This window comes from Lampris incognitus, chromosome 14, assembly GCF_029633865.1.
Source record: "Lampris incognitus isolate fLamInc1 chromosome 14, fLamInc1.hap2, whole genome shotgun sequence".
NCBI lineage: Eukaryota > Metazoa > Chordata > Actinopteri > Lampriformes > Lampridae > Lampris > Lampris incognitus.
In genome coordinates, this window is record NC_079224.1 from 47,717,661 (window position 1) to 47,732,638 (window position 14,978).

A 14,978-nucleotide genomic window follows, 5' to 3' on the forward strand; every position below is an offset into this window, starting at 1 on the left:
ATAGTGTCTAACAGTGTCTAATAATGTCTAATAGTGTCTAATAATGTCTAATAGTGTCTAATAGTGTCTAATAGTGTCTAATAGTGTCTAATAATGTCTAATAGTGTCTAATAGTGTCTAACAGTGTCTAATAGTGTCTAACAGTGTCTAATAGTGTGTAATAGTGTCTAATAGTGTCTAATAATGTCTAATAGTGTCTAACAGTGTCTAATAGTGTCTAATAGTGTCTAATAATGTTTAATAGTATCTAATAGTGTCTAATAGTGTCTAATAGTGTCTAATAGTGTCTAACAGTGTCTAATAGTGTCTAATAGTGTCTAATAACGTCTAATAACGTCTAATAGTGTCTAATAGTGTCTAATAGTGTCTAATAGTGTCTAATACTGTCTAATAGTGTCTAACAGTGTCTAATAGTGTCTAATAGTGTCTAACAGTGTCTAATAATGTCTAATAGTGTCTAATAGTGTCTAATAGTGTCTAATACTGTCTAATAGTGTCTAACAGTGTCTAATAGTGTCTAATAGTGTCTAACAGTGTCTAATAATGTCTAATAGTGTCTAATAGTGTCTAATAGTGTCTAATAGTGTCTAATAGTGTCTAATAATGTCTAATAGTGTCTAATAATGTCTAATAGTGTCTAATAGTGTCTAATAGTGTCTAACAGTGTCTAATAGTGTCTAATAGTGTCTAATAGTGTCTAATAGTGTCTGCCTCTCAGCTACTAAATAAACAGACGAATCGTTCCAAACGGTGTCCCTTATTGTTGAATAGCAGCAGAACAAGTAACCTATATCATTAACGACATGAACTCTGTCTCTCTTTCCTCTCGCTCACTTGCACACACACACACACACACACACAGACACACACACACGCACACACACACAGACACACACACACACACACACAGAGACACACAGAGACACACACACACAGACACACACACACAGACACAGACACACACACACACACACACACACACACACACACAGACACACACACACAGACACACACACACACACACACACACACACACACACACACACACACACACACACACATACACACACACACACACACACACATACACACACACACACACACACACACACACACACACACACACACACACACACCTAGGGACAATGTAGTACAGCTGAGTCACCTGACCTACAGGTCTTTGGACTGTGGGAGGAAACCGGAGCCCCTGGAGGAAACCCACACAGACATGAGGAGAACATGGAAACTCCACACAGAGGACGACCCGGGACGACCCCCAAGGTTGGACTACCCTGGGGCTCAAACCCAGGACCTTCTTGCTGTGAGGCGACCGCGCTAACCAAACACCGCATGTCAGTTGCATTCAAACACCAAAACATGCTGCACCAGAAGCTGGTCCACCCCAAGGATCAGGTCCCCCGGCACCAACAGAGCAATATAGTGTAGCTGTTCAGAGCCAGGAGGGTTGCTGGGACTTGTACATCGGGGAAACCAAACACACACTGGCCAAGAGGAGGACACAACACAGGAGAGCTAATACGTCAGACCAGGACTCCACAGTCTACACCATCTACAGACTAGGACTCCACAGACTACACCATCTACAGACCAGGACTCCACAGTCTACACCATCTACAGGCCAGGACTCCACAGTCTACACCATCTACAGGCCAGGACTCCACAGTCTACACCATCTACAGACTAGGACTCCACAGACTACACCATCTACAGACCAGGACTCCACAGTCTACACCATCTACAGGCCAGGACTCCACAGTCTACACCATCTACAGGCCAGGACTCCACAGTCTACACCATCTACAGGCCAGGACTCCACAGTCTACACCATCTACAGGCCAGGACTCCACAGTCTACACCATCTACAGGCCAGGACTCCACAGTCTACACCATCTACAGACCAGGACTCCACAGTCTACACCATCTACAGGCCAGGACTCCACAGTCTACACCATCTACAGGCCAGGACTCCACAGACTACACCATCTACAGGCCAGGACTCCACAGTCTACACCATCTACAGACCAGGACTCCACAGTCTACACCATCTACAGACCAGGACTCCACAGACTACACCATCTACAGACCAGGACTCCACAGTCTACACCATCTACAGACCAGGACTCCACAGACTAAACCATCTACAGACCAGGACTCCACAGTCTACACTATCTACAGACCAGGACTCCACAGTCTACACCATCTACAGGCCAGGACTCCACAGTCTACACCATCTACAGACCAGGACTCCACAGTCTACACCATCTACAGGCCAGGACTCCACAGTCTACACTATCTACAGACCAGGACTCCACAGTCTACACCATCTACAGACCAGTGGCCACTCTTTCAAGGATGAGCATGTGCACATCCTTGATAGGGAGGAACGCAGGTTTGAACGGGAGTCAAAGAGGCCATCTATGTGAAGAGGGAACGACCATCCCTGAACCGGGGGGGGGGGGGGCTAAGAGTACATCTGTCACCATCTTACAATGCTGTGATTGCAACTATTCCCCAACCCTCTGTGAATAGTACACATGACCACCATAACTCTAGTTAATGGTCAGGGTCATTTGCATATGAAACTCGTTGTTTTCAGTCGTTATTCCACTGTATTGTTTATAAGGGTGGGGGTACCTGCAGTCACTGCATTGTTTATAAGGGTGGGGACACCTGCAGTCACTGCATTGTTTATAAGGGTGGGGCACCTGCAGTCACTGTATTGTTTATAAGGGTGGGGGCACCTGCAGTCACTGTATTGTTTATAAGGGTGGGGACACCTGCAGTCACTGCATTGTTTATAAGGGTGGGGTACCTGCAGTCACTGTATTGTTTATAAGGGTGGGGTACCTGCAGTCACTGGATTGTTTATAAGGGTGGGGACACCTGCAGTCACAGTATTGTTTATAAGGGTGGGGACACCTGCAGTCACAGTATTGTTTATAAGGGTGGGGTACCTGCAGTCACAGTCTTGTTTATAAGGGTGGGGTACCTGCAGTCACTGTATTGTTTATAAGGGTGGGGTACCTGCAGTCAGGTGAGACTGAAGAAGTCACTTAGATGATGAGGAAACATTTCCCTCAATACACATTGTGTTGGGGGCGCCCTGGTGGTTCACCTGGTAGAGTGCGTACCACCTGAGGCTGAGTCCTTAGCGCAGCGGCCTGGGTTCGAATCCAGCCCGGGCCCCTTGCTGCATGTCATCCCCTCTCTCTCCCCCCGCCTTCCATGTCTGTCTCGACTATCGCTATCGAATAAAGACGGAAAACGCCAAAAATATAATCTTTAAAAAATAAATGTTGTGTCCAGATGAACCGATTTATCTTCCTGTGATTTTCCTACCTGGATTATTGAGCATGCATAAAGACACTCTTATACAGTAGATCGCTAACATGTCGGCTAGTGGTTAGCAGGGTTGCCTCACAGCAAGAAGGTCCTGGGTTCGAACCCCAGGCTGTCCCAGGTCCTTTCTGTGTGGAGTTTGCATGTTCTCCCCGTGTTTGCGTGGTTTTTCGCCACGTGCTCTGGTTTCCCCCCACCATTATAGACATGTATGTTAGGATTAATACTCCTGTCTGTGCCCATGAGCAGGGATATGGAGAAGACCTGGAGTTGGTCCTCCGGTGCTCCACTGGGCTGCCCTCTGCTCCTACACCATAGGACAGGATGCACAGGAAGAATTTCACCGTACGCTTACTTACAGTGGCCATGTGTCTTTCTTTCACTACACAAGCCTTGACACGTCTGCAAGTTATCTCACCTTTAAGGTGACTGTTTTCCTGGGATTAAGGGACCGACCTTTACCACCATTCTACCCATAATTCACAGTAAAGAGCAACCGTTATGCCTCGATCAATCCTCTGCCCCCTTTCCCTGGCAGAATCTGTTTGTCTTCAGGTCAGAAAGAGGCGAAACCCTCGAACTCGAACTCGCCGACCACCTCCACTGTGTGCCTGCTCCTCCAGGTGCCATTAATAAAGACTAACAGTCGTCCAGAGGTGTGGGTCCGCTGTGGGAACAGAAACCTCACCACCGATACAATCGCAAGGAAAAGCACCCAAACCACCACCAAGGCTGGAGGAATGGTGACATCATCAGTCCTCTACACGCTCGGCAATTATTCCCATTAGTTTCTATGGAGAAATTTGTTGCAAATTAAGTTAAATATATTAAAAAGTGAATTTCGCCACCAAGATCTGATGCAGTGTTTCTATATATATATATATTTATACAAACCCCAATTCCAATGAAGTTGGGACGTTGTGTAAAACGTGAATAAAAACAGAATACAATGATTTGCAAATCCTTTTCGACCTATATTCAACTGAATACACTACAAAGACAAGATGTTTAATGTTCAAACTGGTAAAATTTATTGTTGTTTTTTTTTGCAAATATTCCCTCATTGTGAATGTGATGCCTGCAACACGTTCCAAAGAAGCTGGGACAGGGGCATGTTTACCACTGTGTTACACCACCTTTCCTTTTAACAACACTCAGTAAGCGTTTGGGAACTGAGGACACTACTTGTTGAAGCTTTGTAGGTGGAATTCTTCCCCATTCTTGCTGATGTACGACTTCAGTTGCTCAACAGTCCGGGGTCTCCGTTGTCGTATTTTGCGCTTCATAATGTGCCACACATTTTCAATGGGAGACAGGTCTGGACTGCAGACAGGTCTGGACTGCAGGCAGGCCAGTCCAGTACCCGCACTCTTTTACTACGAAGCCCCGCTGGTGGAACACCTGCAGAATGTGGCTTGGCATTGTCTTGCTGACATAAGCAGGGACGTCCCTGAAAAAGACGTCGCTTGGATGGCAGCATATGTTGCTCCAAAACCTGTATGTACCTTTCAGCATTAATGGGGCCTTCACAGATGTGCAAGTTACCCATGATGCCATGGCACTAACACACCCCCCCCATACCATCACAGATGCTGGCTTTTGGACTCTGGTCTGATAACAATCTGGATGGTCCTTTTCCTCTTTAGCCCGGAGGACACGACGTCCATGATTTCCAAAAACAATGTGAAATGTGGACTCGTCAGACCACAGCACACTTGTCCACTTTGGGTCAGTCCATCCCAGATGAGCTCGGGCCAGAGAAGCCGGCGGTGTTTCTGGGTGGTGTTGATATCTGGCTTTGGCTTTGCATGGTAGAGTTTTAACTTGCACTTGTAGATGTAGCGACCAACTGTGTTAACTGACGATGGTTTTCCCAAGTGCTCCTGAGCCCACGTGGTCATATCCTTTACACAATGATGTCGGTTTTTAATGCAGTGCCGCCTGAGGGGTCGAAGGTCACGGGCATTCAATGTTGGTTTTCGGCCTTGCCGCTTACGTGCAGAGATTTCTCCAGATTCTCTGAATCTTGTGATGATATTATGGACTGGAGATGATGAAATCCCCAAATTCCTTGCAATTGACCTTTCGCAAAGTACCGCCCCAGAGCGGTGCTTGTCCAATCCTACCTTAGCAACGGTTTCTATGTGAGGGAGGTCCGTCAAGCTTTCAAACACACAGCAAATGCTGAAACAGTGTGCCTATGAGATCTGCAGATCAGATACTAGATATGTGAAAAGTTTGGAGGGGTGTAATTTTCTTTCCCTTCCTGAAACCCAGAACGCAAGAAGCGCAATGTGGGCAATAGATTTAGCAGTATAGCAGACCCCATGGCCAGCTTAATCCATCCAGAATCAACAAAAATACCTGTCTGCTCCAAGCTAAGCTAGCTACTAGCTATTATTGATAGCTAATACAGCTAACGTATTATTTCTGTTACTTTTACCCACACAATGATTATTACCATTATCAACATATGTATGGATTACTCACTAACAAAATAACATTATTAATGTACCTGATGAACATAACCAGCTTAGTCTGTGGCCAAAGATACCTAATTTAATGATAGCTAATGCTAGCTAGCCCACTAACATAACTTTGTTATGCTAGTAACAGGTTAGCCAGGTTCCACCTTTCATTTCAGAGCACCAAGACCCGCGGGGAGGGTCGGCTGGGATGGTCTCTGGCCAGTCTGACCTCCTCATATCCGGCCTATTTTAAACGTTTCGCCCCCTCTGGGAGCTCCAGGTGGGGACCGGCCGTTCGGAGAAGTCATCCCACCCGCGGGGGCATCTCGTTTGACTTATTTTGTTGAAAATACCGGTTCTGGTCCGAAGGTAAAAAAAAAAGTCATGGGGCGGTTCCCCCTGGCCCCGGGGCATGTCCCTGGCCGCCCTGCGACCCCCAGGAGCCCAGACAGTACCCTCGAAGAAGCCTGGATAAAAGAACGCCATGGGGAACCTTGGCCAAAATCAACACTATAATACGGTGATGCTGACAATGGATTATTAAAAATATACCAATAACAGCTGGAATATGTAACGTACCCTACAGGGCGAGAGCACAGCTGGTCCACAGTGTGTTTCAGGATTAGTTGATGGGGTTTCTCATTCTTTGATTGTGACCGGTAAGCTTTATGCTCCATTACAGTCGCCCCCCCCCCGGCAGCCCGGAGTCCAGGCAAGTCAGTTTTACTGTTAATATTCTGAACGTGTCCCGCCACCGCGTACTGTAACCCCCTTCTGCCTCTCACGGGGTGATATTAAGGATGAATTACTCCAAAATACACCACTTGTTTTCTCTGGGAATGCGCTGGTTTCTTCCTTCATGTTTTGGTGTTTTCCGGCTACTTCCTGGATGGCTCTGAAACGCTTGAAGGGCATAGCAACAGTAACTAAGGGGGGCGGGACTTTGCAAAAGGTCAATTGTACGTGGAGAAACGTTGTTCTTAAACTGTTGGACTATTTGCTCACGCAGTTGTTCACAAAGTGGTGAACCTCGCCCCATCCTTGCTTGTGAACGACTGAGCCTTTCGGGGATGCTCCTTTTATACCCAATCATGACCCTCCCCTGTTCCCAGTTAACCTGTTCCCCTGTGGAATGTTCCCAACAGGTGTTTTTAGAGCATTCCTCAACTTTCCAGTCTTTTGGTGCCCCTGTCCCAGCTTCTTTGGAACGTGTTGCAGGCATCACATTCAAAATGAGTGAATATTTGCAAAAACCAATAAAGTTTATCAGTTTGAACATTAAATATCTTGTCTTTGTAGGGTATTCAACTGAATATAGGTCGAAAAAATCATTGTTTTTATTCACGTTTTACACAACGTCCCAACTTCATTGGAATTGGGGTTTGTATATATATATATATATATATATATATATATTATTAAGATAGATGTAGAGGAAAAACTTTAATACATTGCAATACAAGCCTGTTTGTGCATCATGCACTCATCAGCTGCCAATGACACACGGCCAATAAGTACTACGTTGCCCCGCACCACGCCCCTAGTTATGGTGCACAGCAACCAATGGCAGGATAGAAAACATTTGAAAAATACCATCAGAAACATTATATATATACAAACACACACACACATCACACCTCTGTCTGTCTGTCTCTCTGTCTGTCTGTCTGTCTGTCTGTCTGTCTGTCTCGTCATCTCGTGTTTAGTTTGCCCGTTGACTTGACATGCTGTTATTTTATCTTTGGTGTGCAGTTTTTTCATTTATCTTGATTAAAGTTGTGCATTATCACCTTACCAGACTGGTGGAACACAGCCTAGTAAGGTGATAATTACCATCATATTCAAATTTCAATTGGTTCTGTTTTCTCAAAACGTATTTGGTCTGTGACACATCAGGTAAATATTCTGCTCGTGTCAGACTTGGGGTCTGTTACATCCCTACGACGGTCACAGAACAGCTGCCGCTCCTAAAGCTCCAGCTCATTCTCTCTGCTCACCTGCAGCACGGGGCTGTGGTCAAAGTTGTAACCACTGGGACGACCCTCTAGGGTGGAGAAGGCCACGTTGCCCCCGGTAAGGGGGGAGATGTCGCTGAAGTCGTCTGTGCAGAGAGCCTGCTGTTCGTCCTCGCCAGTCCGGATGTAGCCCCGGCTGGTCTTCTGGTAGGTCTTCTCACAGGAACCGCTGTAGTACTGGTAGGGCACCCAGGGTCCATCCTCCCTGGTGCGCTTGTAGATGGCAAAGCTCTCTGGGCGGCTGGTGTGGAACTTGAGGCGAACATACGTGATGTCGAAGGCCTTGCCTAGAGAGTGGAGGAAAACCAGGAGATCGGATTATAAAGGACATCTAATATGACAGGTGCTTGAGGAAAGCAGGTAGGTCAAATGATACAACCGCGCTAAATACGTGTGCTGGCATAACTACAGACTGAGATTTAAAAATGTGACACAGCAACACAAACGAATAGTTACACGTTGCCAGTGAAGTTTATACAAGCAAACCACAGCAAAAGTCCTTGTGGAGGAGCAGTCGTGCTAATCCACCACACTTCGTTTTTTCTCCAAGCATAACGGATTAACACCCAACACTTTTCCAACAAGTGGCATCCACACGAAAGGCAGTTATCCCACGTTAAAGTCCCCAAGATTTTCCAGACCATGACAGCAGAGGCTTTTCCAACATCTCCTGCGTCCCCCCGTAACACGAGAGGTCTTTTTCTGAACATTTTTGGCAGGTCTGGACAGGCCGGGAGCGGCAGAGAGGATAGAGAACAGACCATACGAGCATAAAGAGGGAAATGTGTTATGGGGAGATGTCGCTCACTGTTAGGAGAAATGACACCATCTTTCAGCAGGCTGACGGGGGGTCGGGTTGTTTGCTCTGACAAAGAATTTGCTCTCTAAACAACTCTGCTAAAAGGGGCCTAGACAGGGTCTATTGTATGGCCTGCATATATAGGTGAAGTCACAAGGCTGGCTGATAATACCGATGTGACAAATAAGGAATTAGAATATTCCAAGAAACAATGACGTAACCGCAAATAAAGTGGAATTCCCCTCCCTGACAATCTGCCAGTGTGTGTGCATGTGTTGTAACAGCCACCCTGACGATGAACTCGCCGACTTCTGAAGACTCTTTGAAGCAGACAAGCAATGTGGGTCAAGATTCATTAGAAGCAGTGGATCTTTACAACAGGGTTAGATCGGACTTTGGATGGGATTCAGGAGCGTCGGCATGATTCGGTTGACTGCTCCTCCTCACTGCTCGGTCACTGCCCGCTGTTTCCAGCTTACACCTTCGTGAGATTCGGCTTCGTGAGATCGATAACTTTTGTTTATTTTCTTACTGTTTCTTCTCTATATTCCGCCCTAACCTCCTCATTTTGTTCTGGTTTAGCTATTTTCTGTGTTTAGTTCAATTATCACCAGATTCTCTAGTTTTCTTTCTCAAACGACTCTTGTGTTTAGTAGGCAGCCTCTAATTCCTAGTTTGTTTACTAGCTTTGAGCTTAGCCTAGCTTAGCAGTTAGCTCTACTGCATTTGCAGTCAAAGCAGCCTCGTTAAAACGATGGCGTGTGGCGACTGCTCCGTAGTTAAGGACAGGTTGTCTCTACTAGAGAGACGTGTCCGTGAGTTAAAGCAGCTGCTTTCGGCTAGGATTACGTTAGATGTGACGGGCTCTCCAGATAGCCTTAGCCCCGGGCCTGACAGCAGACCTGCTATTGTTAGCACTAGCTCAGTAGCCAAGGGGCCTGACAGCAGGCCTGCTATTGTTAGCACTAGCTCAGTAGCCCCGGGCCTGACAGCAGGCCTGCTATTGTTAGCACTAGCTCAGTAGCCCCGGGCCTGACAGCAGGCCTGCTATTGTTAGCACTAGCTCAGTAGCCCCGGGCCTGACAGCAGGCCTGCTATTGTTAGCACTAGCTCCGCCTCGTCGGCAGATAAGACTGAGTTTGACTCTGTTTACCGGCATGGGAAGGTTCGCAAGAGCAAGCCACCGGTCGTGTGGCCTGGTCTGCAGTCACCTCTCCCAACTGCAAACTGGTTTTCGCCCATCACCAGCCCTGTTGGTAGTCCTACCAGCTAGCATACCTCTCCTGCTCCAATCGACAGAGTAAAAAAAAAAAGCACACTAGTGATAGGAGCCTCCATTACACACAATATCAGATTAGCTTTGCCAGTCTAGGTTCACCGTTTACCTGGGACCAGAGTCTCCGACATAGAGGATAATCTTAGGGCGCTGGCATCATGAAGGGAGAAACAGGAAACCCAGGCACACAGCACCACTACTTTCAGTGACACTGTTATTCATGTCGGCACCAATAATGTGGGTGTTTGAACAAAAACAGGGATCGATTGGCCACTAAATTGGGAGAAAAAGGGGAACAATCTACTAGCTATGGACTCTGATTCCACCTCTGTACTTCTACTACTGGACCCTAGTGCAGCCTTTGACGCCAGTGATCACTGTATACTATTAGACAGAATAAATTGTAATTTTGGTGGCTCTGGCTTAGCTGTCTCTTGGCTTAAGTCCTACTTATCTGGAAGAACGCACTGTGTCTGCCATCATAATATTACATCGAAATTCTCTGACGTTATAAATATAGCATACCTTAGGGCTCGATTCTTGGCCCTCTACTTTTCTCCCTTTATATTTCACCCCTTGGCTAAATTATATACCGTCATGGAGCAAATTTCCATTGCTATGCTGATTATACTCAGCTGTATGTGCCTATAAAGGCTGATGATCATACTCATGATGATGATCATACTAGCCCTGCTTGGTTGCTGTGAAAAATTGGATGTAACTAAATTTCTTCCTTTTAAATTCAGATAAAACTGAGATGCTGGACGTTGGCCCTGCTAGACACAGACTCCAATTTGATCAGGTAATAGTAACACTTGACAAGTCTGATTTCTAGGGCTGTCCCGAATACCATTTTTTAGGCTCCATAGCTTCGATAGCAATCAACAGTGAATATTCGGAGCTTCAGACATTTCTCCGTTCTCAGCTGAGATGGAAGGCATAGCACTGCAACACATGTCTTTTCATTTAATTAAAGGCATTCATTGTTAAAGATTCTGTTGTTTTACAGTATCGTTGTTTGCTAATAAAAACAATTTTCCAAAAGGTTTGGTGTATTTTATGCGTGTTTGTAATCCCGATGAATTTGGTTGTACGCTAGGTCCTATCTATGAACTTTTCGTGACATAATAAAAGCATGTAACATTTTTTCTCATCGAGGATAAATTATAGATCTACATAAATGCTCAATATAATAGGTTCCGAATCTGAGACAATGGCCAACAAAGCACTGTGAAACAGAAATGCAGAAACAGGATACTAGCTCTGATAAATTAAAGATTCGAGATTTCTATTTCTAAGATTTCTATTTATTTATAATTTCTTTATTGTCATGTCTCAGTACTCGCATACATTGAGATGAAACCTGCCCTCTGCATTTAACCCTTCCTATACACTACGAGCAGCGCGCAGGGACCAACTCCAGTTCCAAATTCCATCAGCTATTAGCCTAAGTCTGTAACATCTTACAAACTGAACCTAACAAGAGTCAATACAAAACACCCATATTTCTGTTAGAACAACAATACTTTTAATGAGATAGCTGTAACAGTAGGCTTAATAGTTTAATACTCTGACATGTTTCTGACAAAGAAATCACAAATCACTCAGAAATACAACTATTATTTTTACCAATTATCAACACAGTAAATAACAAGAAATAAATGAACGAACTGTAATAAATAGAACAAGGTAGCACAATCATAATAGCAGCACAGCCGAGTTCTGGCATTTTGCCCTCCCTTTAATGGCCAAGGTGAACTGAAGTGTGACATCACTGCTGTGAGTGAGAGGGATGTCACGCGCCCAAGCTGATTAAAAAGTATAAATATAGTACAAGAATGTGCCGACAAAATGTATTTTTGCAGGTCACCTTTATTGATAGCCTACATTTAGCCAAAAACAAAAAAACAAACCAATATCCGAATCCTAAAATTGAAAACTGAATACCAACCCAACGAACGAATATCTGGATAGCCAAATATCCGGGTCCAGCCCGAGGGATTTCACAAAGTATGGCAGCCAAAAATCTTGGTGTTACATTTGATCCCAGCCTTTCCTTTGAGAAGCACATTAAATCACCAAGACTGCCTTGTTTCACTTCCATAACATAGCTAAAATTTGGTCTTTCCTTTCCATGGCTGAGGCAGAGACTCTAATACATGCATTTGTTTCATCCAGACTTGATCACTGTAATGTTCTGTTCTCAGGTCTGCCACATGCTAGTACTAAAAGTCTTCAGATGGTTCAGAATGCTGCTGCTAGAATCCTAACTAAATCTAGGACATTTGACCATATTACACCAATTCTTGTCTCCCTTCATGGGCTTCCCTGTCCATGTTAGATCACTGTACGTCCCACCTCGAGCTCTTCACTCTCAAAATACTGGGCTCCTGTGTGTACCCCAAGTTAGATAGAAGTCAGCTTGTGGCAGGGCCTTTTCCTCAGACAATCAGAGCCTGCTGAGTCCTTTAAATCCAAACTTAAAACTCATCTTTTTGCCTTAAACTAAAATTAGTTGTCTTTGAGTGCTTCACAACCTGTACTGCATGGCGGGTCGGTTTCTGACTCAATGAATTTACCAGCCACTGTTGTGCTGACGAGATTATAGATTATTGACTACTGCAAACTGTTCTCTTCTCTCACGTCTTTTCTCTCTCTCTGAATGATGTCTTGTCCTTTCTCTTCCTCTGTGCATGTGAATGGTGTGATGTGAGTCTCCCTTGTGTGCACGCGCAGCCTGTCATCCTCCCAGGTCTCCATGGTGATGGTGGTCGCATGGCTCAGGTTCTGCGCTGTTCTGGTGGCATCTGGACACTGCTTAGCATCCTCCTCATCATAATCTTCATATATTTTATAATTCTGTTATCCTCTTTCAATTTTGGATTATGTAAACTGTGTAAACACAACATCATTGCACGTTGTCCATCTTGGGAGAGAGATCCTCCTCTGTTGCTTCCCCTGAGGCTTCTTCCTATTTTTTCTCCCTATTAAATGTTTTTTTTAGGGAGTTGTTACATGACATGACATGACATTACAGTCATTTAGCCGATGCTTTTATCCAAAGCGACTTACAATAAGTGCATCATGTAACGTAGGAGATCAGGAGAACTACTAGTCATCAGAGGTCATAAGTGTGTCTAAACAAGCATCTAAGAGCAACAGCAGTGCTACAGTAAAAGCACAAGAAAGAGATTTGTGTTTTAAATGAGTGAATACAATAAGTGGTAAGAACAAGTAGCAGGGTAGTAGTTCTTAAAAGAGGTGAGTTTTGAACCTGCGCTGAAAGATGGGCAGGACTCCGCTGTCCTGACATCAGTGGGGAGTTCAGTCCACCACTGTGGGGCCAGGACAGACCCGAGCCGGGACCGGGTCGATCGGCAGCAGGGGCCTCTGAGTGACGGGGCAACCAGGCGTCCCGAGGCAGCAGAGCGAAGTGGTCGGGCGGGGGTGTAGGGCTTGACCATGGCCTGGAGATAGGAAGGAGCTGCTCCTTTCACTGCCCTGTAGACCAGCACCAGAGTCTTAAACTGGATGTGAGCAGCTCCTGGGAGCCAGTGTAGGGACATGAGAAGGGGAGGTGTGTGGGAGAACTTAGGGCGGGTGAACACCAGACCAGCTGCAGCTTTCTGAACAAGCTCCACAGGTCTGATGGCCGACGCCGGGGCGCCAGCAAGGAGGGAGTTGCCGTAGTCCAGCCGGGAGATGACCAGAGCCTGGATGAGCCCCTGTGCCGTCTCGTTGGTGAGGAATAGGCGACTCCTCCTGATGTTATAGAGGAGAAATCTGCAGGAGCCAGCAACCGATGCAACATTTGCAGCAAACAGCAGTTGGTCGTCCAGGATCACACCCAGATTCCTCACAGTCCGAGTTGGCGTTCCTTACCCGATGTCAGGGTTTAAGGACAGGATGTTGTGTTGCTGTAAAGCCTCCTGAGGCACACTTGTTATTTGTGATATTGGGCTATACAAATAAAACTGACTTGACATCATGCCATCATTGATGTGCTAGACGTCATCCTGAACTGAAAAGAACATGATCTCTAAAACACGAGGGAACGACTAACACAACCAAACCGGAACTTAAGTTCTTCTTGATTCTCAGAACATCTGTGTTTTCTCTGAACATCTTCTGATGCTGAAATGTCTCTCGACAGAGTGATGTTGGATCAAAGTGTCTGCGGGAGACGTTTCATGAACAGGACATCTGAAGAGGAACTCAGCAGTTGAGAGGAGAGGCGGCCGGATGGGGACAGACTCTGTCATTGACATGACATTTCCAAACCCGCCCCCATATCCTCACAAAACAAGACAAACAGCATCTGTTGGCACAGCATTCAAGTGGCCAAGCAGAGATGCAAACAACAAAAGGCCCCTGCCGATGAGCCAAACATGGAGGAAGTCCTTCAAAGAGACAAAAGGGGCTTCAGTGGTGACTACTGGTGGCTGGTGAACTAATTAATTGTGTATTTGAATGAACCATTTCTACATAAATTAGAGAAAGTTTTACTTCTTAGTTGTTTTAATTGAAGTTCTACATCAGGGATTTAAGCAGGTCTGAGGATCTAAGGCCTCACGACATTCATTCAACACCTAAATGAGGAAGACGATAAAAGGAGTAGCAGGTTTACCTCAGCATTAACACTATTTTAACGCTAAACATGCGTAGGCCTAGTCACCAATCTAGAAACTAAGTCACTACTTAACAGTCAGAGTAACCTACATCTGAATCTCCAGAGAGCTCTCTGATCTGCTCTCAGGTCAAAAACACTATGCAGCTTAGAGTTAATTAAAAAGCACAGTTTAGTTTCCATTTGGGACTCTGTAGAGAAGATGTAACTACACTGAGTAAAGGCACTGGAACTGACTGCCTGTGATCCATGAGCATGGCCCGTTCTTCTCGTCCGGCGAATAAAGCCAAGAGGAATTACGGTTCTCGTTGCAGAACAATCGACTTATTGACAAGCAGAAGAATTTTACAGTTCAGTGCTCAAACAAAGGCCAGGCTGTATGGCCTCATGTGTTCTCCCATATGGTGGAGGAATATGAAACATAGAATTACTG

At 45.5% G+C, this 14,978-nt stretch overlaps 1 protein-coding gene across 1 annotated transcript in view; it reads right to left on the minus strand.

Moving 5' to 3' along the window:
- The window catches only part of lamc1 (laminin, gamma 1), a 107,095-nt gene that overhangs the window by 64,597 nt on the left and 27,520 nt on the right, over positions 1 to 14,978 (minus strand). The window contains exon 2 of the mRNA XM_056293945.1: positions 7,826 to 8,130. Within this exon, the coding sequence (XP_056149920.1) occupies positions 7,826 to 8,130 (305 nt within the window). The remainder of the gene's footprint in view (positions 1 to 7,825; positions 8,131 to 14,978) is intronic.